Raw genomic sequence first — 23175 nt, 5'->3', positions numbered from 1 at the left:
TCCCACCCCAGACGATTACTCATGTTGCAGAAAAGGTTTTGCATTCAGGGAAGAAGGTGCGACACTGAGACAGCATCTGCCAATACAAAAAAGGAGCAGGCAAAAGTGACCCTGAGGCCACAGCTTTGTGTGCCTCTGGGAAAGCTGTGCTCCCAGGGAATTCAGCCCCAAAAAGCAGGGATGTGCCTGGAGAGGGGGTGCAGCTTACCAGGGGCACTGGTGCCGGCATCGCTGTCGCGCCTGTCCGAGGCTTGGTCACTCTGGCCACTCTCTGTGGGGCTGAGCTCGACCCCCTGCTCGCTGCCCAGGCTGCTGTGGCTCCCCGACAGCGTGGGGGGCTGGGGGGTCCCCAGGGCTCTGCTCACAGCCTGGCTGGGTCCCCTCGTGGGTGCTGCAGGGACAGGACAGAGATGCTGCTGAGGGAGCGGGAAGGGGGTGTGGATGTAGGGCTGGGTCTTAAAGGAGCAGAAACATCCCAGCTCCAGCCAGGAGCCCTCAGGAGCAGGGTGTCCCCCAGTTCTTGTGCTCTGCTCCCAAAAAACACCAGTGATTCCAGTGCTGTAAAGCCAGGAGTGAGGAGCTGGCCAGGGATTGCTGCCAGGAGCAACTCCCAGCTGCAAGGGCAGACCCTGGAACGCTGCAGGCCATGGAATGACCACCAGGATGAAATCCCAGTGGGAAAGGCCCAAACCCTCACCTGGCACAGCCACAGCCAGGAGGGGAGGCAAGCAGCTGAGCCAAGAGCCAAACATTCAAGCACTTTAGACTTCCCACCCTCCAGCCACAAGGAACTGCAGCTCCTCACCCATTCCTGCTTGGAGCTTTCTCCCTTGGGAGCCTTTTGATCCCGCAGGGATGGGCTTGTCATCCAGGCTGGAGGAACTGAGCTCCGAGTCGCTCTCACTGTCACTGGAAACCACTGCAGGAAAGATCAGGGGGAGGAGAGGAGAGAGACAGTTATTCACAATGTTCATAACACTTCCCAAAGAGGTGCCAGATGGATCCAAATAAAACGGGAACAAACGCTGACTCGCTGATCACGTTCTCCCTCTCCAAAGGAGACCCTACCTGCAGTTCCCCCACAGCTGCTCGCTCTTCCTCTCAGACATGATGTGGTTTTACTTTTTACAGATGATTTATAACTCTGCTGCACACACTCCAGCGGTGCCAGCACCTGCAGCAGGTGCAGACACCACCAGGGCTTCTCTCCTAAAGCTGACTGGGTCCACGGGGGACCGCAGTGCTCCTGTGCCACACAAAGTGACCCTCTAAGGGGTGGTTCCTGCTCAGCTGCAGGTGGAAGGGTCCTGGCTGCACCTGCTCCACCCCTGGGTAACGTGGGGAGAGGGGTTGTTTCCCTCCAATCTGCATTTCAAGTGTGGCAGGGCCTGCAGGATCTAAAAGGAAAATGCCAGGTAAATCCTGAGCACATCAAACCATCCCCAGGAGCAAACTGCCCAGAACTATGTTACTCCCACATCCCCAAAGCTCCAAAGGCAAGGGTCACTCCTTTTCCTCAAGGAGACTGTTCTCCCGTTTCAAAGCTGCTTTTTTTCCTCTGTGGTTTTCTTCCCCCTGAATCCTGGCTCTCGTCCTGCTGCTTTCCACTCTCCATAGTTTCCAAAAGAGCTGAAGGAGCCTCGTTTTGCCAGACACAGCTTCCCAAACTGGCAGGTTCTTTCCACTTTTCCATGCAATTATGCAAACACCTCTCCTGCTTATACTGGTGTAAATGATAACTCAGCTGCCAGCTGCTCTGGGTAAAATGAGAAAGGTGTTTTTCCCAATTCCTGGGTTTTTGTGATGGTTTGATCTCAGAACAGGAATGGCGGGGCTGAGGAGGAAGGTAATGGGAAAAAAAATCTGTCTTTTGTTTGAGGGATTGCACCTCCAGCACTGCTCCATCTGACCAGACAGATACCAGCTCTCCTGGCAGCTCAGCAGCCACTTCAAATAGCAGCTCACAACTCCTGGTAAAAAGTACAAAATCGGCCCATGAGGGATGTACCGTAGGCAACACTGCAACCTACAGCCCCTCCTGTGGAAAAAGGAAGCCACAACGATTTTTTTAGGTCCATCAGGACATCTTTAGAAGCTCACATTCCTGTGAGGAGCTGTTTTCTCTTCTCCTGAACAAACCACGTTGCCCCCACGCCGTGCTGCCCACAGCACCCAGCCTGAGAGGGATGTGGGTGCAGTGGTACAAGGTGACAACCACGGGGTAACCCAGAGCTGTCAGCTCCTCTCTCTGTGTCAGCCCAAACCCTTCAGCACTCCCCAGGGCAGAAGGATGGGAATCCTTCCCCTTGCACAGAGCAGGAGCTGTCAAATATTCCTGCCAAGCACCTCTGCAGGCACTCCTGTATTCAAGGCAGCGATCTGTACTACACAAACTATTTCATTAAAAAAAACGAGAAATGAACACCCAAAGCAGTGCTAACATCTCTGAGGATATTAAAGTTGGCTGCCAGTGTTATTGCAAAGCGTTATTGAAGTTGCCCTGGCAGGCACCTCCTCACACATATCCTGCACAGCCTCTCCCTGCTGCCTTTTCCTCCTGGCATCATCAGGAATGGGAGCTCTCACCTGCAGGGAAAGGGGCTGTGGGAGGGAAAAAAAGCTCCTTTACAAGCTGGGGGGCTAAGAGTCCTCAAAGCAAAGGTTTGTCTAAAAAACATCTTCATTACTCCCCCAGAACTCCCTGGGAGAGGTGGGGAGTTCTATAGAAACACTGCTAAAAACAATCCATACGTACCAGAGTGGGGTTTTTTCCTCTAAAATCCAAATCTCAGCTCTAAGAGTCATTGTGACCATCTCATTGCTCACTTCTCTTAGAAAATGAGCTCCTGTTCCACTTGGCCATCATCTTTTTTTTTTTTCTTTTGGCCTCCTGGATTCATAAAATCCATTGCTTTAGAACAGCTCCTTCCTCCATGAATCCTCTGAAAACGCTGGGGGCCAGGATTTATTTGTAGAAGGCCCCGGTGAATCAGTGGAGGTGACTTCAGCTGCCTGTCCTTCTGCCATTCAGCAGCCCAGAGAGAGCCAGCACACGAGGAGGAAAATATTAATGACACAAAGGCACTCACACCACAGGACCAGCCCTGTCTGCTCTCATTTCCTCTGCTGCCAGTAAGAGTGTATTTTACTCACTGCACCACCATCTCCCTTTCAGGTAATCCTTCATCCAAAGCTCCCAGACCTTCTGCTGGCACTTTCCAGAGCCCAGAAGTATTAAATCTGGTGTTCCAGCAGTTGCTGATCTATCAATAAGAGTCACTGGACAGCTGTTCCTTCACAGAACGGAACAGATTTATCCCTCCCCATCTCCAGCTGACTGGAAAAAAATAAAAGCTCATAAAATAAAATATGCCGAGATAAAACTTGCTAGAAAAGCAGTATTCCCACAGGGAATGGGTCATCCACTGAGGGCCTGGAGCCCAGCAGCTGCTGGCAGAGCCCAGTGTCCCTCCACACATGGTTCAATCCCCAAGCCAGAGGCATCAGAGAGCCACAGGGAATGGTGGAGCATAAGTGCTGGCTGTACTCATCCCCAGAGGCAAATCAGGATGTGGGGAGGCTCTGCTGAGGCCAAGGGGAAGGAGCACTTGGCTGGGGCTGGGATCTGTTATTAGATGTGTGCTTTTGGCACAGAGAGAGCTCCTCGTGCTGCCAGCGCAGGGCAGGGCTCAGCCCAGCACACACAAAGCTCTTGGCACTTCCTGCAGCTGTCAAAAGTTGGGGAAAAGCACGTGGGAATCACAGCTCCAACAGCCACACAACCCCAGCACAGCCAGGATGAGCACAATCCCTGAGCAGAGCTGCCCTGCAGCACCCGAATTTTTGGCAAACACCGAATCCAGAGAGCAGGGAGAGCAACAGCTCCCGGTCACTGCAGGTGGGAAAGTGAGAGATGATGAGAATTATTACAGCCCAGGGTCCCACTGAGGGCAGCTCCTGTGCCAGATCACATCCAGCGTTGCTCCAAGAAGGAAGAGGTGACTGGGCCCAACCCTTCTCCCTTTCAGGAGCAGCACAAGTTGCAGCTTTGTCACTGCAAAGTTGGCAAATTGGATGTTCATCTTGGTGGCCTGCAGAGCGCTTGACACACCCCAGCACATCCCTCTCTGCTCCATCTCTCAGGGATTTGGCCTTCAGCTCACAGACACTGGACAAACCCACTGCATCCCCCTGCCCAGGTGCTGCTCCGGTGCCACTGGCACATCCCAGTGCTTGGAACAGGAAAATCCCCTGGAGACTGAGTGGAGCAGCAGGCAGCCCTCCTGCCAAGCAGTGCAACAGCTCAGGGATCACACTTCTGCTTTCTACCCAGCTCCTTTCCACATTTTCCCTACAGAACTCAGAGCCTGGAAGAAGGAAAGCCCCGCTGCTCTTGCTCCCACCCCCTGACCCAGCGCAGAATCCCACCCACATTCCAGCACATGGAGCAGAGCTGCTGCCCAGCACAAGAAATACTGCTGCTATTCTCCTCCTGACAATACATTTGTGCCTTAACTAATAGCAGGGTTCCCATGGCAACTGCTTGTTTACAACAGAAAAACCAAAGGCACCAGCAAATCCCAGTGTCAGTGAGCACAGGAGAAATACCGAGTGTGCAAAAATAAAACTTCTGCCTGGTGGGGTTGGCTTTTCTTCCTTGAGCCCATTCCTGCCCTCCCTCGGTCCTGCTGCCTTCCCACCCTTCTGCAGTGGGAGCAGATACCCAGGTTCTGGCACTGATCCCTTCCTTTTGAGGGGGAAAAGGGACATTTGAAGTTTGTCCCATCGCTGCTGAAAGGCAGCTCCTGGCATGGAGGATGTCCAGGGGCCGTGGCAGGAGCGTGCTGGCTCCTCCTGACTTGAATCCCTGAAGAGCTCAGAGAAGGCTCCTTCAGCACATCAGAGAGGAGCAGAGGGGTTGGACAGGGCTGGCCAAGATAATGGAAACCCCACAGAGAGCAGCCTGTCAGAGCTCATTCCCAGGAACATCCTGCCAAACAAGCACCAGGGCTTTGCTCGGAGCTGAAGGGACATGTCTGGGTGAGGCTGTACAAGGTGTGAGCTGACAAATGCTATCAGCCAGGCAGGGGGAACCAAGCTGCCTTGGGAAGCTCAGCCCAGCTCCCACTGCAGATTCACAATGGCAATATCATGGACACACATCTCCACGGAGGAAGGAGGCTGCCCTGCACATGGCAGAGCTTTGGGATGACAAACAGCAGGAGTCCTGGCAGTGGCAGCTTCAAAAGAGGTGAAAGGAGGAGGAGATGCACAAGCTGCCTGCTCCAGAGATGAATTCCAGCCCGCAGTGCCCACTGAAAGCTGTCCAGAGGACAGGCAGCCTCACAGAGAAGGGCAACAGGGAAAGAAAGCACCAGAAAATAAAGCCATAAATTAATATTGCCCGACCCATAAAACAGCAGCAGCCAGACAAACATCAGAGGGCAGGGAGAAAGGCAGCTCGCCACCCACATCAAAGCTTACCAAAGGTCACTTTGCTGTCCTCCCCCTGTTCCTTTGCTGCTCCTGCCTGTATTTATGGGGAAGCCTTCTCCAAGAAACAAAACTCAGCTGAAAAGCTGAACTAAGCAGCAGGCCAGGTCTGGGCTCAACAGCTTCAACTCAATGTTTTCTCTATCATGTGAACAAAAAACAACCTCATCAATCAGTCCCTCGGCTGAGACAACTCCTTCCAAGCATCTCCTGGAGGGAAACACAACCGTCTATTGCTGATCTAATTTGTCTTTAATTACAAAAGTTACAGTAGGGCTGGGAGTGCTTTCTTAGCTGGGCCCTGAAGGGAAGGTTTGTAAACCCAAGTCTCCTGAGATTTCTTTATTAAAAGGTTATTTCCCCCTGCACTTCTGATAAGTGGAAGAGTGCACGCAGCTGGTTCACTCGACAGATCTTCTCCAATTGAGGGGATCTAACAGCAGAAGACAGAAGGGGAGAGAGGCCAGACAGTTCTGCTAATCCACACAGAGACAAGGGAAGAGAAATCAAAGCAGACTGGCAGCAGCTCTGATTCTGCAGTACTCACATGCTGGCAGAGCAATTTCTAACTCAGCTCACAGTGACTTGAGGAATCTGCCCAGCAGAGCAGCAGAAGCCAGGAGCAGGTAGCCCCAAGCAGGAAGGGAATGAGACCAGCCTTGGGTCAGCCCTGGCTGCACAGTGATGTCCACCAGGAGCAGCTCTTTGGGCTGTGACTGCAGGCAGGTGTCTGCTCCATGGCTCATCCCAGAAAAACAGTGGGGGCTACAAGGAATGGAGGAAAGCAGGGGTGGACTGAAGGATGGGGAGTCCAGGAGGACTGGGACAAGCCAGGGCCATCAGCACTCACTTAACTCTCAGTGAATCCTCAAAAAACACACCACAGCACCAACTCCAACATCCACGTGAGAAAAACACCACACTTTGAGGGATAACACCTCCAACACAGAACTTCCCTGATTACTGGGATCCTGCCAGCAGCAGGAGAAGCCAGGTCCTTCTCCCACCTGCTTCCTGGGTGGGACAACCAACCTTTTCCCCTGGCCCAGGTGAAGGAGCGGCTGCTCCTGACGCTCTCGGGCTCCGGCACGGCTGCCTCGCCCTGCCAGGGCTGTGGCTGCAGCTCCAGGGGTTTGCTGCCAGCGCCGCTCTTCAAGGGCGTGATGTACTTGGGCAGCCCTTTGTAGAACCACGCCCCAGACCTCTTCCAGACCTGCCAGAGACACAGATGTGACAGCTCAGGCTGGGTTTGTACAGCAAGAGAGCACAGCCACCACAAAATGAACTCCCCACCAAGTTTGGCCCAGCCACTTCCTCCGACCCCAAATTCCTCCCCAATCCTTGTCAGCCCTGGCTCATCTCTGTCCTCTTTCCACAGCTACAAAACCCCAGCTGTGAAGAAGCAGCAGGTACAGATTGAAGGAAGGTGATGGCAGAAGTGCTGCCTCGTGCTGTACCAACAGCACAGCCTCAGTGTTCATCTCACAGAGCAATTCAGGCCAAGCCAGATCGTGTAACGAGCTTGAAAACCCCAGAACGAGAACGACACTCAAATAACCTGAACCTGCAGCAGGAAATGGACCTCAAGCACTAAACTGTAATAGCTCCTGTAAGAACAGCCTCTCCTCTCCAATTTAGCTTTAATGCAGCTTATGATGAAGGCACTCTATTAAGTATATTTAATATAAAGCCTGCTGTAAGCCAGGGGAAGGGAGAAGGGTGGCAGCTCAGACAAGGAGAAATGGCCTCCTACAAACCTAATTCTTGTGTGCCTTCCAGCAGCCTGATAATGAGCTAATGATTCAGCCAGGGCAAAAAATAAGTTAACATAGTAAAAATATCATTTTTTATTTCTTGCATTCCTGTTCAGAGCGAAGGAGATCATCAGCGTTTCCACTCCAAGTTCCCAAAGTGTTTTACCCACAGATTCATCATGATGGCAGTGGGTGCAAATGCAGATATCCCCCATTGCAGCAATACATTTGCATTTTGCCTTTAGAGCTTAATCAAAGCAGAGGGCAGGGACAACACCTGGCATTCAGGAGTTGTTCTCATGCAGGCACAAAAAGCAGCACCGTGACACTGATGGTTGCCTGGTTCCCAGTCCAGAGAGCTCAAATCTCTGTGTTTGGGGTCTTGAAAGCCAAGTGCAGGTGATCTGAACTCAGAGGGGGACCTGGTAATATGGTTTCTAAAAGAAGAGCAGCAAGCAGAAGAAAGCAAACACCTCTGTGACCCAGCACACGTGCAAGGAGAGGCTCGTGCATCACAGCAGGATCTGCAAACCACGAGGTGAGAGCATCCTGCAGCTACACCAACGTTTTCCTGCTGGGTAACCACCCAGCAGGATGGTGAGTCTGCCTTCCAGGCAAAAAGCTGGGAAGCCAGTTTCCCAACACTACAAGTTGTTCTTCTACAGAGTGGGTTTGGCAGCTCCTTCTCCTCTGTGCCAACAGCCAAAGTGACCCAGCCAGGCAGGCACAGGCTGACACAGCTCCTTCTGTCCCTTCTGCTGGCATGTGGGGACTGCACAGCAGTTGGTACAGTGTGTACAACAGCACAGGGACCCTGCAGGAACAGGCTCTGGTTTCCAAGGATCAGGAAATGCAAGAGATTTTTGAAGTATGGGACAGACATCTCTGCACAGCACTCAGCCCACTGCAGCTCAGGTAAGCATGGCCCAGGTAGGAGCTGCAGGCTGGGCAAGCCCTGAGCTCCTTGAGGAAGGCTGGAGGTTTTGGGAGCAGCTGCACCCACGGGGCACAGCAGGAGAACAGGGACAGCGCTGGCAGCCGGTGGAAATTGTCCATCCCTGACACACACTGGGAATCAGGTGCACACACAGCTTCCCTGGATAAACTGCTGGGGAGGAAACAGCCCTCTGGTGCAGCCACTCTCTGAACAGACCTTGCAACATCTGTAATTTAATTTGGAGCACTGGAGAGACCTATTATCTTCAGGCGAGCTCCAATTTAGGCACACCATAAAACCAATCAGACACAGCATGGATGGCTGGAACAAAGGCTGGTCACCCCCAGGTTTCTCACTACCCCAAAGCAAGTCGTTACAGAAAGAGTTAATGACATCATACACCCAGCTCTGATGTGGTAACACTACTATAAAATTGATTCTCTGCATACATATTCCCTTTAAATTGGTGCTTCTAATAGAGTTTGGTCCTATTATGGCAGCAGTGAAATTGTTTTGAAATCAGCTCAAAAACAGCTGCAGCAAGATGCTCTCCCCTGTATGGATTGAGTCCCTCTGCCCCTCCAGGTTTGCAGCACTTTGCAGCACAGCCCATCCCAAAGGACCACGGATCACATCCTGCTCTGCACATGGGTACAGGGGGCAGTTTGAGCATCCTTGGATCAAAACAGGTCGATGTTGCTGACTGCTATTGATGGCATTTGATTGATGGCCAGAGTGGCCTGACAGCAAAGTTCTTGCTTGATTTTAAATTAATAAATCTGTAACAGAGCCTTGAGAATAAAATTCCTGTCTATGAGCAGTTTACTCTTGCCAAGGAGGGGAGGATGTTGCTCCCACCAGTTCACATTAAGGGGAAATTTGTTCCCCACGGCAGTCTGAGTTTGCGTGGAGCTGGAATTTCACCAGGGAGAGGGACAGCCGTGGCCACGACAGATAAATCCCTTTTATAACCCTGATAATGTTCCCATTAAAATTGCATCGAGCCATCATTGCAGCTCTAGAGTGACACATGTAGAAGCAGATGGGGATTTTATCGAGCATTTTCATCGAGTGCAGCCTGGAAATGGGACCTAACAGAGAATCACTGGGCCCTGGTGAAACCCATGTTGCTGGTCGAACTTTCCCAAGCATACAAGTGCTAAAACAAGCTCCTGAACAGGCAGAAGATTAGGGCTTGCTGATAAAGAGATGGATCACAGCTGAGGGAATCATAACAAACACTCGCAGCCTCCCCAGAGATCTCCTCACCAAACCACATCCCCTAAACAGAGATGCTTAGGGAAGGATCTTTGCTGCAAAGCCACATTTTGCTCTACCACCTCCTGCTCGTGCCATGCAGGAGCTGTTTCCATCCTGCAGCCCCTTCCTTCACAGCAGCCCGAGCTTGATGAGAGGAAAACCACCACGTTTAGCTTCCCATGCTGACAGCAGCAAAGACCGAAAGGTGGGGAAGCAGCTTCTCGTGGGCTACAGCAAAGAAAAAGGCACCTGCAGATGCAGCCACCCCGGGAGGACCTTGCTGGCATCCCCTGCCTGCAGCACATTCCCACACAGCCACTTTGTCCCAGCTCTCCAGCACGGCCCTGGCACGCTGCAAACACCACTGGCAGCGCAGAAAGAGCGAGCGCTCTTCAGCCTCGTTATTTGCATTCATCTGCTTTTCCATAACACAGAGATTTCCAATTATATTATTTACAGCAATCTGTTGTCAACTCCCACATTCAGCACTTGAGGATGAAGGAAATTAAAAGGCACTGAAATTACCATTCGGGGCTTTGTTTCCGGAATAGCAAAATCTATCGCCCCCCTGACCCCGACGCTTCTCGAGCTGCACTGGCTGCCAGCCTTCAACCATTTATCATCCCCCTTTCAATCAGGCCTCTTTTTTTTCCCCCCGTGGCTCTATTCTAGAGGACACTATTTTGAGTCTAACTACTCGCTGCCACCCCCAAAATAATACGGCAGAGGCTATTGATGAGTTCTTTCAATTGCAAACAGGTGCACAGCGCTCCGATGTCGATCCAGAGTCGCCCAAAATAAGCACCCCTCTCCATCCGTGGGATGTTTTGCCAGGAAATCGTCATGCCAGGCAGGAATAACCCCGAGCTATGCTGCTTTACAATGTTCCAAGTGGTAGGAGTGAGTAAGTGAAAAGGGAAGCCCCGGGGGCAAAAGGGGAGGAGACGATTCCGTTCCTCCAGCGCAAAAATCTTCTTCCCCTGCGTGGTTTGTTGGGATAAACTGAGGAATGCAGGCAGCCATGAAAATGCCGTGTAGTGAAGGAGAAGGAATTAAAAGGAAAGCGAAGCAGAGGGGGCAAATTCAAACTTTTAACTGGTCCCTGGTAGCTGACGCTCTCTTTCATATTCGAGGGAGTTTAAAAAAAAAATCTCTCTCCCCCCCACCCCACCAAAATCGCTTTCATGATCCCTACAGTTCTGGATGTGTCAATTCAAATGTAAATGTGCACGAGTGCTTCCAAGAGGATTTTAATTACAATGATAGCATAGCTAATTATGGATATATATTTTTAAAAAATTATATATATAAAGGGGTAATTCAGGAAGGTGCTCTGCAGAACCTGGTGGGATCAGTCAAAATAAGGCTGTGCAGAGAGTTAAAGGGCTGGGCAGGGATTTGACAAAACCCAGCAGGTCCCTTTTCCCCTTCAGGCCAGGAGGTGAGAGGCAGATTTCGGCCACGCACAGCTAATTCAGCATGGGCACTGCTGCCCGTGCTGTTACTGTGCTCTGCCAGAGGCCTGGCAGCAGGGAATCATTCCAGCTGTGTATTTACCCACCATCACTCCTGCCAGGCACGTTCTGCTGCTCTGACAGCTGCTGCAACGAGCCCTGTGCACCGCAGGAGCTGCTCCCTTCCTGCCCTGGCATCTCATTCCCGGGGGAGTTTCACTGCAAACCCACAGCCAGTGCTGGCTGCAGCCAGGGATCAGCACCCCCGACCTCCCCAGGGCATCCCTGCAGGAGCAGCACTGACCCAGGGGGGATCAGCCCTCCACACTCTGTGTGCAGAAAGGCAAAGCAAGATCACAGCCAGGACAGGCAGCGTGGCACGAGGAGGAGGGAAGGAGGAAGGGAGATTCTTGCCCTCAAAAGCAAACGTGAGCGTGGCTGGATTTGCTTCTACCCTTGCTTGCAGGAACACTAAACCACAATCCACATCATCCTCAATTCCACTGCCATCCAAAGACGTTGCAAAGGAAAACATCCACAGAATCCTGGAAGAACAAAGGAGGGGTTTCCATCAGCTCCCTCTGGAAACAGCTGGGACAAGTGGCTCTGGCCTGAGGCAGGTGAGGTCTATTTGATATATTTGGTGTGGGGGGTGCCTGTGGGTCCCTGGGGACGTTCCCTTTGCCAGCAGGAACATCCAGGCTCTGCCAGAACACAGCACTTTCCTCCCAGCTCCTCCTGGCCCCTGGGAGACCCTGGCCCTGCACATCCCGACGCTGCTCTGTTCGGGATGGCTGGGATGCAGTCAGAATCCCGGGAAACAGCAGGCAGAGCCCATTCATCGCCTCCACTCTCCAGAAATAAGACAGTGTCAGAGCAACTCGTTCCTCATCGCTATGCAGCACAGCCTTCCCAGGGGAGGTTTTCAAGGAAACAGAAAGCAGCAGAGAAAGCTTCCGAGTGGCTGAGGCTGGGATTCCCAGAGGGATCTGTGGGCACCAAGCACTCGACTCTGACTGGAGAACTGCTGTAAACAACAGCTTTGGTGTTCATTTTCACCCAGGCAGGATGGTTATTTAATCACAACCGAGGCCAGCACTGATGTTGTCCACGCAGCAGAAGGGGGTGACAGGTACCACGTGTCACAAACTTACGCTGGTTTAAATCCAGCCTGCAGGGATAAATAATAACCTGGAAGATGTGTGGACAATGCCACCCACTGCAGCTGTTAGCTGGTGCATGGGAATGTCCAGCCCCACCATCCTGAGATGCTGGTGGGCCACAGTGGCTAAAGTCACTTTGAGAAGGGGACAGAGGAAGGGGGATACTGATTTTTTTACTCCCCCAGTGCTCCAGTGCATTCCTGAAGCTCCCTGCCTGGATCCCTGTTCCTCAAACACTTAGGGAAGACCAAAGCCACCCATCAAAGCCAATTTCCAGGCATTTATCCTGATTTGCCTCAACTTCCTTGCCCTGGCTGACATGCCCCAAGGCTTCTGCTAATTCTCAATTCCCAAATCCCTCAAAATAAAGGCAGGGCCTGTGGGAAGACAGAGGGGATGTATGATTTGATGTCTCTGTGCCCACACTGTGACCCTTCCAACCTTCTCCTGTTCAGGGCAGCAGCACTAGCATAAACAAGAAAGGAGACAGACTTGAACCCATCTTAAAGGGAATTGAAAAATAAAGGAAAAGCTAAGGGTTGAGAGGCAAGTTGAGGCTACAATTTAGTCTGAGAAGGAAAGGTCCATCCATTTTCATCAGGGATGCACTTTGGCTGTATCTCAGGACTCACAGAGTGAGTGCTGAAGGTTATCATACCCTCACACTCTGACCACACATAACATGTGCTGGACACGTTAATATTCTCTGTCCAGTGACCAGGTTACTTATCATTTTTTTAAGAAATAGGAAAAACTCCCACAGTGGTACAGAGAGATTTAAAAAAACCAAAACAAAATAAAAGAAATAAAGTAAATTTTAGTCCCTGTGTTTCCTTGCAGAGAATACCTGCACCTGCCTCGCTCTCTATTTTGGGATCTCTATCTGGAATTCAAAACATCTGGATGATTCAGTGTATCAAATTATTATCAAATCCAGGGAGCTGGAATGCTCTCCTCCTGCCCTACCCACACTGCTGCTGCTAATTTAAAGACCAGCTGCATCCATACATCCCTCATCTTACCTGAACACGGATTTTGTGAGTGCTCCCACACAAAAAAAAACCTCCAAAGTAAAACCTAAGCAATGCAAAGTTTCCACAACTAATACAAAAAAAAAAAAAAAATTCAGCACCTCCAACACCTGCACAAACGCTCTCACTACACTTCAAAACTTGATTTAGCAGAGCACCCAGGTTACACTGGTCAGAAATAGCTGGACTGGATTGATGCTCAAGGACCACAAGTGAAAGCCCAAAATAAATTGATGGGAACAAGTGAAAATCCGTCTGTAATCACAGAACAAATTCACAGGCCTCTCTTCAGCACAGAGCAGCGAGCCCTGATGTTGGTGGATGCTGGCTGGCAGACAAGAATTGAGGCAGCCCATTACTGGGGTTTTTTTGCAGTGTAAAGTCAAGGATGAAGGATATAAAAATTTAGAGACCTGCATTAGAAGTCTCACACACTGGCAAGTTACGGGATTTTGCAGGCAGGCAGGAAAACAGATTTAAAGGCTGCAATCCTAGTTATTTTTAGTGGGACAAATATTGCAGTTATGCTCTACATCTCTCAAGCTGTATTTAAAAAAAACAGTTAGCCAAGTTTATTTGCCACAGAGTGAGGAGGGAAAGGGTGTAAGGGAACAGTCTCTTTATGGCCAGAGCTAGAGAAACCCCACAAAGCCAGGCTCCAGGTGTGGTTTTTCTCCTTCACCCCCTCATAAAACAAAGTTGTCACCACTGTGTGTGTTTGAGCCTTCCTGGCCTCCAGCCAAGCCTCCCAAATGCCATTTTCTGCCTTCCAAGGCACAGGGAAGAGCCCACACACACTCTGCACAGATTTGGGGTGGGCAGGTGGATGCTGCTGAGCCCCATCTCCCCACAGCTGTGTTTTACCTCTCTCTGCTCACTGCAGATCTTGCACAACCACAGAGGGCGTTTCTGGGCTCCAACAGTTTCTATCCCACACTTGGTGCAAACTTTCTGAAACAAGGAGAGAGAAAAAAAGAAAAAAGGGGGGGAAAAAGTGGTGTTAGCAGCTCCCCACAGCCCCTGGGGGAGAGGAGGCTGAGAAACCCCTGCTCCAACAGCTCTGCTTTGCTTTCCTTAGAAACCTAAACGATGGCACAATTTTCCTGTTTATCCTGGAGAACCGCTGACTGTAGGAAGCTGCTTGAAGTCTGTCTGAGACAAAGACAAATCCACAGCACAGCCCTTGACTTCAGGGTGGGAAGAGAGCTGAGAAGAAGAACAAATCCAACCCCACCACCCACAGGTGTATTTCCAGAGCAGCTTTTTAACTCCCCTAAATCCTACCCCCCAACCCCTGTGGCGTGGAAAGCAGCTGTAACCAGGCACAAGTGCAAGGCTGGGAATGTTCTCCTCCCTCCCCTCACACCCCTGGTCTTAAATCCCACATCTTCCCCCCCAGCTCAGCACACTCTCCTTGATCTGTGGCTGTTTAGGAGGTGGGCATGGCCACGGTTCCACACATTTCCTGAATGTCTGCTGGTTCTGCACAGCCTTTATTGCTGCACGAGGGAACTTTCAAGTCCCTGCTGGCATTCCAAGCCATTTACAACCTGAATCACCCAACATTACATAATGAAGCTGATGCCTATCAGCCCTGGCATGCAGCTTGAATGAGAAATTGGATGAAACCTTTGATCCTCAAAGAGGAAAAGCCACTCACAAGAGGAGAGGAAAACCACGAGGGCTGGATGTCCCCAGGTAAGGTTTGACATGTCCCCCACACCAGGCTGCTCCTGTGTCCAGGGATGAAGGTCTCATCTCCTACATCCCACTATTCCTGCCCCCATCCTCATCCTCCCAGAGGAATAATGAACAACCTGTTGGGTCTGGTGCATCAACCCTCAACATGGTGCTCCCCAAGCCAAGGGGGATTTGCAGACTCAATTACAGGCACCACCTAAACGACCCCAAACTCTCCCTCCCCCAACCCAAAACCTGAGGGAGCAGCTCAGCCTGAAATACCCTCCAAGATCCCAATCCCCACACGGATAGCACATTCAAACGCTCCCTCTAGTGGAAGTTCCCAACCGATTTTACTCCCAGCCATGAATTCTGAAGCATCCCAACATTAAAACAGCGTTTTCCTCCTCCCCTTCTCCACAGAGTCGCTGGGAAATTGAGCATCGCTCACAACCCCTCGGAAGCAGACATAAAAATCAAGGGCGTTAAATGCAGCCCCATTTCTCATTATACACAAAACAAAGCACTTCTTTCTCCCACTCATCCTTCACCTTTTTCACATGACATCAATCCCCTCTGCATGGTAAATGGCACGCTGGGCTTTGTCTCACTGCTGCTGTTGTTAACACATCTGGCTTCGAACGCACCTTTGTCTTGCCACAAAGCCTTTATTTCCCAGAGAATAAAAACTAATACCAAAAGCATTCTCTTTAAAGCAGGAAGTGGCACTCAGAAGACCCATCAGAAATGCAGGACCTCAGCTCAGCAGAAGGGACTTGCTGAAGGTAAATTCTTTGCTGCGTTTCAGGTGCATCATTACAAATTCCTGTTATTGAATTAAATGGGCTGCAATGACACGGTAACAGAGCAGCGCCTGCCAGAAAAATATGAACTTTAAAAATCCATAATTCCCTGACAAATTGCTTATTGCACACAGCGCTGCATGAGTGATGGATATCCCTGGACAAGAGGGAACAAGCAGTTCACTCTGTGCTCTGCTGAAGGAATGGCTGTTCCCTGAGTTCACTCCACAACATTAAAAAGCAGAAGGGGAGAAGCCCAGGGCATCCAGGCAGCATTGCCTTGGGCTGGCACAGAGCTGAAAAGTGCAGCCAGTCTGAAAGCAGCTGCAAAATGCACCCTGGAAAAGCAGGATCTCACTTAAATCAACCTGGATGTGAATGCTGCTGAACTGCCCAACAGACTCCAGACAAAAAGGGAATAAACATTAAAAAAAGGAAAAAAACCCCCAGCTTTTCTCTGGGGTTTTCTGGTCACAGCCCTCCCAGTGCCTCAGGCTCACACTGTGCCACCAGCTGAGGGTCACTCCTGCAAATGGACAGGGCTGGGAAGTGTCTGGAGGAGCCTCTGCCTCCTCAGTAGTGTACAGGGTTCACAGGAAGTTGGATAAAAGCCCCGTGGCAACGTGACTTAGCTGGCTCCTGACAAGGTGGGAACAGAACTGCCACGGGAAGAAGGCAGGAATAGAGCACATCCTGTTATTCCACATGCCTGAAATACAGGAAACAGCCAAGAGTCTCCTGCCAGCCACCAGCCCTTTATTCTCCACAGCACACAGAGACCACGCTGCTCTCAGAGCTGCTCTCATTCCAACCAGACCTTTCACTCCCCACTGCTGCTTCCTTCCACACCCCTTCCTTAAAAGCTGCTGTCTCCGTGGTTTAGGACCCAGGGGCTCCAAGATTTGTGTTTCCTTTCCCAGGCACTGCCTTAGAAGGAATCTTCTGCACCATCCCTGCATCCCTCGAGCGATTTCTGTGCACGGGCTCCAGTGGAGGAACCTGCTCGGCAGCAGAGCTCACAGCAGCCTGCTCTGCACGAGAGCTGTGTCCCACAAGAGCCAGCAGTGCCAACTGGCAGAGGTGCCAGCATGAACCAGCCCATGGCAAAGCAGCAGGTTTTACTCAGTCAGAAACACTCCAGCACCCAGCAGGTGCCCTCACCTCGCCACAGGCAGCACGCTGAGATGAAGGAACTCCCAGAGGTGACTCCCCAGGGGAAGATGGGCTTCAAGTGCAGGAAAACCAGGCTCCCAGCAGAGGCAGGATGAGGTGGTTGCCTTGGAGATCATCATCTCCACAGCAATACAGATTAACCCCTTGGCTGTGGAGCCAAGAGCAGCAGGAGTCATCCCTGGGCTGCTGGCAGAGCAGGGCTCTCCCTGTCAACAATGCACACAACACAGGCAGTCCCTGAGGAACAGGGCTGGAAAACTTACACTGGTTTGGAGCTTGAGAATGGACTTGAGCCCTCTTGGAAGGTCTCAGGGCAAACCTTGCAGTGAGTAGCAGCAATGCTCACAGGCTCTGTTGTGAGTTGCCTCTGATGGCTGCACATTTCTGTCCCTTGTCCCACTCTGCAAACCCCAGCTGGGAGATGCAGAGGGGGCTGCCACAGCCCATCCCAGCACCGAGTGCACCTCAGGCACTTCAGGATCCTGAGGAATCTCTTACTATCCCCGGGCTGCAAGAGAAAACTCGATGGTCTGACAGCAGCAATGAGAATAAAATCAGTTAACCCTGCAGAGCTCTCCAGCTTCCAAGGGGCCTGGTGGCATTTCCTAGAGAGTTCTGCTGCCAGGAACAGGCACGTGTGACCAAACTCACCTTTTTGCAGTCCTGGCAGAAGACAGAGGAGCTGCCCAGCAGCCCCAGCATCTCCCCACAGAGCAGGCACTGCGAGAGGCCGTTCCCCATCGCGTTCTTCCTCATGTTCTCCAGCCTCTCCACCAGGCGCCTGCGGGCAAGAGGCAGAGCAGCAGTCACAGCACTGCAGGAAAAGCTTTAAGTGCTCAGACCAGGGCAAGTCAAAAAGCACTGGGAGGAGGCAAAGGAGTTAAACCTGCCAAGCCCTCTCCATCTTTCCATCTCCCTGAAAGCAGCACAGCAGGCACTGCCATGCCCACATCCCATCAGAAGCAGGAAGGCCAGACTGAAGTCCAAAGACCAAAATGAGCCTGGCTATGGCACAGGAGTGCCAGTAACTGCTCCCTGCTCTGTTCCACAGCCCATTTGGAGGACAGGAAGCACATAGGCATGCACAATGTCTGCAACAGCAGGGCTAGGAGAGGGGAGGAAGGCGGGAGAAGCAATTAGGATGCAGGGTGTGGAGAGCATGCAGAGCAAGGTTGCTCTGCCATGAGATCACTGCTTGGCAACCTTCAGGCCTCCATCTGTAGAGGGGGACAGCAGCAGCCAGGCCATTTGTCAGCAGCAGCACCAGCAGGAAGCGATCCCGCTATCCATGAATCCCATTCTCATTAGTGCTAATGTCCCATCCACCAGGAAGGGCCCATTCCGAGAGCAAAGCAAGGGCTGTTTGAAGGAGGTACTGCCCGTGGTGGGGAGGTCAGGCTGCACAGCCAGACCCAGCCATCATTACTGGATTTATGACCCTCGACTTGGACTCCAGCACAAAAGAACTCCTGGGAGTGAACAAAGGCATTTCAGAGAATGCTTCACCATGGGAGCTGCAAGGGTAGCACTTGCTGCAGCTCAGGGTCACTGGCCGCTGCTGGGGTCCCCCATTTATCACAAAAACATCGCTGTCACTTCTCATTAGCCCTCGCTAATGAGCGCTGCACAGGGAAGCAGAGAAGCAGGAAGCTGGGCCTGCTGGCCATGGGCTGGGAGTCCCAGGGGTTTCCTGTCTCATGAACACAAACACTGCTGGAAATGCTGCAGGGCTGCCCAACTCCTCGGCTTTAAAGGCACTCAGTGTAGGACGATCACAGACACAGCTCAGGCCAGACCTCCAGCAGGACTGAGCACAAACAGGAACCTGCAGCAGCAAAAGGTTGTCTGTAAATTAAATAATTCAAGCTAGCAAACCCCATCCAGAGGGCTCAGCCAACTAGAACATAAACTCATTCTCTGCTCCAGGCAAAATCCCAGGGGCCTGGTGCGGACAAGGGAAAACCTGACTGCGCTGCCAGCAGTGATCCTGAGCCACCCGTGCACCAGCCCAGCACCTTCCCTGCCTCTTCCAGAGCCACTGCCTCAGCACTGCCTGCATTTTCCAGGGACTGTGTCAGGGCTGCAGCCTCAGCAATCCCCAAGGCTCAAAGAAGGCATGAAAAGACTTCAGAGAGAGGGAAAACATGACATCCTCCCCATTGGTCGTCACCTCCAAACGAGCAGCATGGGAGGGGAAAATCACTGACCTAAGGGATGCTCTGAGTGATGGAGGCTGAGCTCAGGCAGCTGGGAGAGCCACTCCTGTCTGTGCTGACCTTTCCTTGGGAGGGAAGGGGACAATGAACGGGACCGTACCCGATGCGCTGCTGCTCCACCATGTCCAATCTCTCTGCCTTGCGGATGACTCCCAGGATGACCTCAAGCTCCTTCGGGCTCAGAGCCTGCATCTTCCTCTGCTTCTCAGTCTGGAATGTGTGCACCGACCAGCCCGTCTGGAGCCTGTGGGAGGGGGTGGAGGGCAGAACTCAGCTGGGAAAGGAAGGAAAGCACAAAACCCCTGCCCTGCCCCACAGACCGAAGCTGCCCCAGCACAGACCCACGTCAGGGTCCCCTCAGGGAAGTCAGTTCCATGACTAAAGCCCAAAGCAGGAGTCTCCTCTCTCTGACCACATTTCCAGCAGCACCGAGTGCTGTGCTGTCTCTCCTTGCCCTCTCACCTCCCTTTCTGCTCCAGTTTGTATTTTCCCACTCCGAGCCCCCATTCCTGTTTGCCCATGAAGAAAAGCAGCGCCCCTTGGGCTGCCTCTCCTGGGGACACCCTCGCTGGCACCCTTGGCACCACAAATGCCAAGCAGACTCCCAAACACAGGGATCACCTGCACCCTCCTCCCTGGAAGGTCCCACATCCCTAATGCCCTCAGTTCAAACACACAAATCGCTGGGCATGCCTAGAAATACAAATTTGGCAACATCCTCCCTTGGTCCAGCCCAGGTTCACACGAGGACTTCAGCAAACCCTCTGTGCCTCACAAGCAGCAGCTGATGTTTCTCCTTGGCTCACTTGGCGACAGGCAGGAGCTTTCACAGCTCAATTAATTAATTACCATTCAGGAGGGGTTTGGAGGTCACTAGATAAACTTATGGCTGCAAGGAGAACGCATCCTCGGGCAAAGCTGTCTTGCTGAGGCTTTCTGCAGGCTGGGGAAGTGCCAGGGGAGTGCACTGCTCCCAGCCAGGCAGCCCCCTCAAAACATGGGGTGTTCCCCAGTTTTCTAACCCTCTGCAGCAGCAGCTGAGCCCAGGGGCTCAGGCAAGAGCAGAGGTGGCACAGACCCCGCTGCCAGGGAAGGAAAGCATCCAAGAAAAATGCAGCTCTAGCGCTTGACTCATCCCCACCCTTTTAGTCTTTAGGTTATGCAGTAATTTTAACTTCAGGGGAAGATGAGATCAAATGACAAGTTCCTAAAACAAAAGGGCGCTGGCAGCTGGGGGATGCTATCAATTATATTTAGGGTGCCACAGAGATCTGAGGCTGCCTCCAGGCTCTTCCTATCACCCAGGGGAGGGCTGTGGGATGGACTGCCATGGGTGCAGGATGAGGCCAAGAGCCCAGCACTGCACAGAGACACCAGGAAAGCTGGCAGAGCAGAGCTGAGAGTGGAAGAGGAGGAGGAGGAGGAGGGTGGGGAGCACTCACTTGGCTCGCAGGGCCAGCTGCCGGTCGTTGGGGCAAACCCAGGGGCCCGTCCCGCTGCCAAAAATCATGTCAGCCATGGCCCCAGCCTGGGGAGGGGTGGCAGGGTCACACCTGAAAGAAGCGAACAGCAGCCACTCTTGCAGCAAAGCAAACAGAAGTGATCTGCCAGCACACAGACTCTCACCCACAGACAGAGATAAAAACATACCATCATCATCCTCATAAAATACAAGCCAATAAATACCTCCAAGTACCTTGAAGGCAAGGCTGGAAGTTTAGATTTTATGGTATACTCTCAAAAAAAAAAAAAAAAAAAAGCCAGACACTCTTTGTCAGTCCTGATTTTTCATTTCAAACTAGAGAAAAGCGTTGTCTGTGAGAATAATCTCTGCCTCCCCACCTCCAGAGCCCCAGCGCTGCAGTTCTGACAGAGAAAGCCACTCCAAAGGACACAAAGAAGCTGCAGTTGCCTTTTTTTTAACCTCTTAATGGGGTAACAAACAAAAACCCACGCGACAATCAGCATGAATAGTGGCAAGTCATTTCCTTCATTAAAACTGCCTCCATAATAGCCTGATATTTATAACTCCAGCCTACAATAGCAGCTTGTTTGCATTCTCTGATGCTTAAGACAGCACCTCTTGCAGCAGATCTGCTGTGGCTCCTGTCCCCACCATGGTCATGCCAGTGATTCCTTGTGAAATGAAAATTCCACTGAACTGATCAGAAAAGGCAGCAAGAACCAACTTCCAGATGCTCCTGGGAGAAACATCCTCCGAAGAGACTCCGCAGCTGAGCAGTTCTGAGTCCTATCAGCAGCTCAGATGAATGGAAAGCACCCAGGGACAGGTACAGCCAAAAGATTTCAATGGATGCTAAACTCGACTTGATGTAGAGAGCTTTTAACCAGCTGGATTTGCTCTCCAGCAGAGCGAGTGTCTCACAAGCCCTAATGCATGAATTTCCAGGTATTAATACTTGTCCCCAGCACAGACACTCACCAGCTTTGAAACTGTACCTGCTGGGCAGAGATAACGTGTTTAATGCTGGTTGGCACCCAGCAGTCAGATACAACGGCAGGCAGGGTGTATCACCTGCCAGCTGTGCTGGAGTTCCCAAGCAAACACTTTTCCCAGTCCCAAACCCCAGCACGCTCATGCAGCAGGGCTGTACCTACCCCTGCTATCTGCTGCTGCCACGCAGAGCTCTGTGCTGCTGTGCCAGGCACAGCCTGATGGCCTTGGCCCCCTCACACATCAAACTCTCCCTCCTGTGCTGAGCTCACACATCCCCCAGCACAGAAACGCCGACCTGTGGCACAGAACTGACAGCTCCCTCCTGCCAAACCCCACCTCAGCCCCCAGAGTTACAAACAAGGAACCAGTTCCCTCCTCTCTGAACATCCAGTTTCTGGGGAAGAATCTGAAAACGCAGTGCTTGCAACAGGCAGGAGGGAAGAGGGGAAATGTGTGTGAAAAGGGTGAAGGCTCAGAACAGCACTGACTGTTCAGCAAAGTGAGGCATGGAGGAGATGGGAAAGCTGCAAGAAACAGGGCTGAAGGAAGGACAGACAGAAGTGTCACACGTGATTTTTTAAACCTTTACTGCGTTAGTCAAGGTGACGGCTTTTGAAAGAGACCGTCCCTAAAAGAAATCCTTGAACCCTGGCACCGACTGCTCTCCCCGCTCTGCTCAGTGCCACACACTGGATTTGCATTTCCATTCGGTCCCAGAACACCTCCTGCTCTTTTAATCTGCCTCACCATCTCAAGCGAGGAGAGAACACTGAGAACACCTTCCCCACACACATCCTACAGCCTTTTCACACACCGGGGAGCAATCAGGCATGAACAGCAAAGGAACACAGAGGCTCCCGCCCTCAGGCCTGGGTTAGAAGCAGAGAGAAGCTACAATTTCACACAGAATGGCTGACCTGGGATTTTCCAGAGATTTCCCAAGCCTGTGATGTGTGGTTACAGGATTATATGCACATGTAGCCCCCCACACAAATGCATATATTAAATTACTCTTCAGCTGCACCACGTATTCCTCCCTCTCACTCAGGAACACCTGAAGAATAGCACAGCCCACACTCTGTGTCCACGCAGGGCTCCAGGCAAGCAGCCTGTGGTGGCTGGGGGGTCTTTGGAATAAAAGCTGGAGCTGGAGATGAGCCCCACAGCACAGCCAGGGCAGAAGAGTTTGCTCTGCCATCAGCTGTGCTTTCAGGGTGGCAAAAGCTGTGCTGGAAGCATCTGCCCCTCCTCAACAGAGCTTTATCTGCTCTACCAGAGCTGAAGGCGAGTCAGAATAGAGCACATGAGCTGAGCATTTTTCTCAGGAGATGCTTCGAGGCATTCTCCAGCCTCACAGCACAGTGAGCTTTGCTCAGCGTGACTGAACAAAAACAAGCAATGTCATGGTCTTTTGCCTCTTGTTACTCAGCATACGCTTTCTGTCCTCCACCGTTCCCTGAGCAGCATCTGCAAAGAGAGAAGGCAAACAAAGCACAGCCTGAAGAACCATCAGATCCCAAAAGAGTCTTCAGAGAGATTGTTCCCTGAAATATTTACAGGAGCGTTGTCTTTCGGCAGCACCGGGATGTGCCGTCTGCTCTGATGGGAGCTGCTGGCTTTGCACCTTTGCCTCTGGAAGAAGCCTGGTGGGGACACACCTTGGAGAAGGAAACAGGAACGGGACTGCAGGGCACAGTCTGCTGGGGGAAAAGCAGGACTGGAGGGAAAGGACTGTCTCTCATGGGCATGGGAA

The 23175-nt window shown here is 51.9% G+C and overlaps 1 protein-coding gene across 3 annotated transcripts in view; it reads right to left on the bottom strand.

Moving 5' to 3' along the window:
- The window catches only part of RPH3AL (rabphilin 3A like (without C2 domains)), a 34853-nt gene that overhangs the window by 7568 nt on the left and 4110 nt on the right, over positions 1–23175 (bottom strand). For 2 of the 3 annotated variants that reach the window (XM_082294390.1, XM_082294391.1), the window contains exons 2-8: positions 20407–20517; positions 19065–19208; positions 17400–17529; positions 13957–14043; positions 6526–6706; positions 806–919; positions 209–391 (exon numbers count right to left, since the gene is read on the bottom strand). In XM_082294390.1, the coding sequence (XP_082150516.1) occupies positions 209–391; positions 806–919; positions 6526–6706; positions 13957–14043; positions 17400–17529; positions 19065–19208; positions 20407–20483 (916 nt within the window). In that variant the 5' untranslated portion in view covers positions 20484–20517. The remainder of the gene's footprint in view (positions 1–208; positions 392–805; positions 920–6525; positions 6707–13956; positions 14044–17399; positions 17530–19064; positions 19209–20406; positions 20518–23175) is intronic. The other variant, XM_082294392.1, reaches the window with a different exon arrangement.

The sequence above is a fragment of the Coloeus monedula genome (genome assembly GCF_965178545.1).
Source record: "Coloeus monedula genome assembly, chromosome: 20".
In the NCBI taxonomy this organism is placed as follows: Eukaryota; Metazoa; Chordata; class Aves; order Passeriformes; family Corvidae; genus Coloeus; species Coloeus monedula.
Note: the sequence above shows the minus strand (reverse complement) of the source record. Positions and strands in the feature narration are given on the sequence as shown.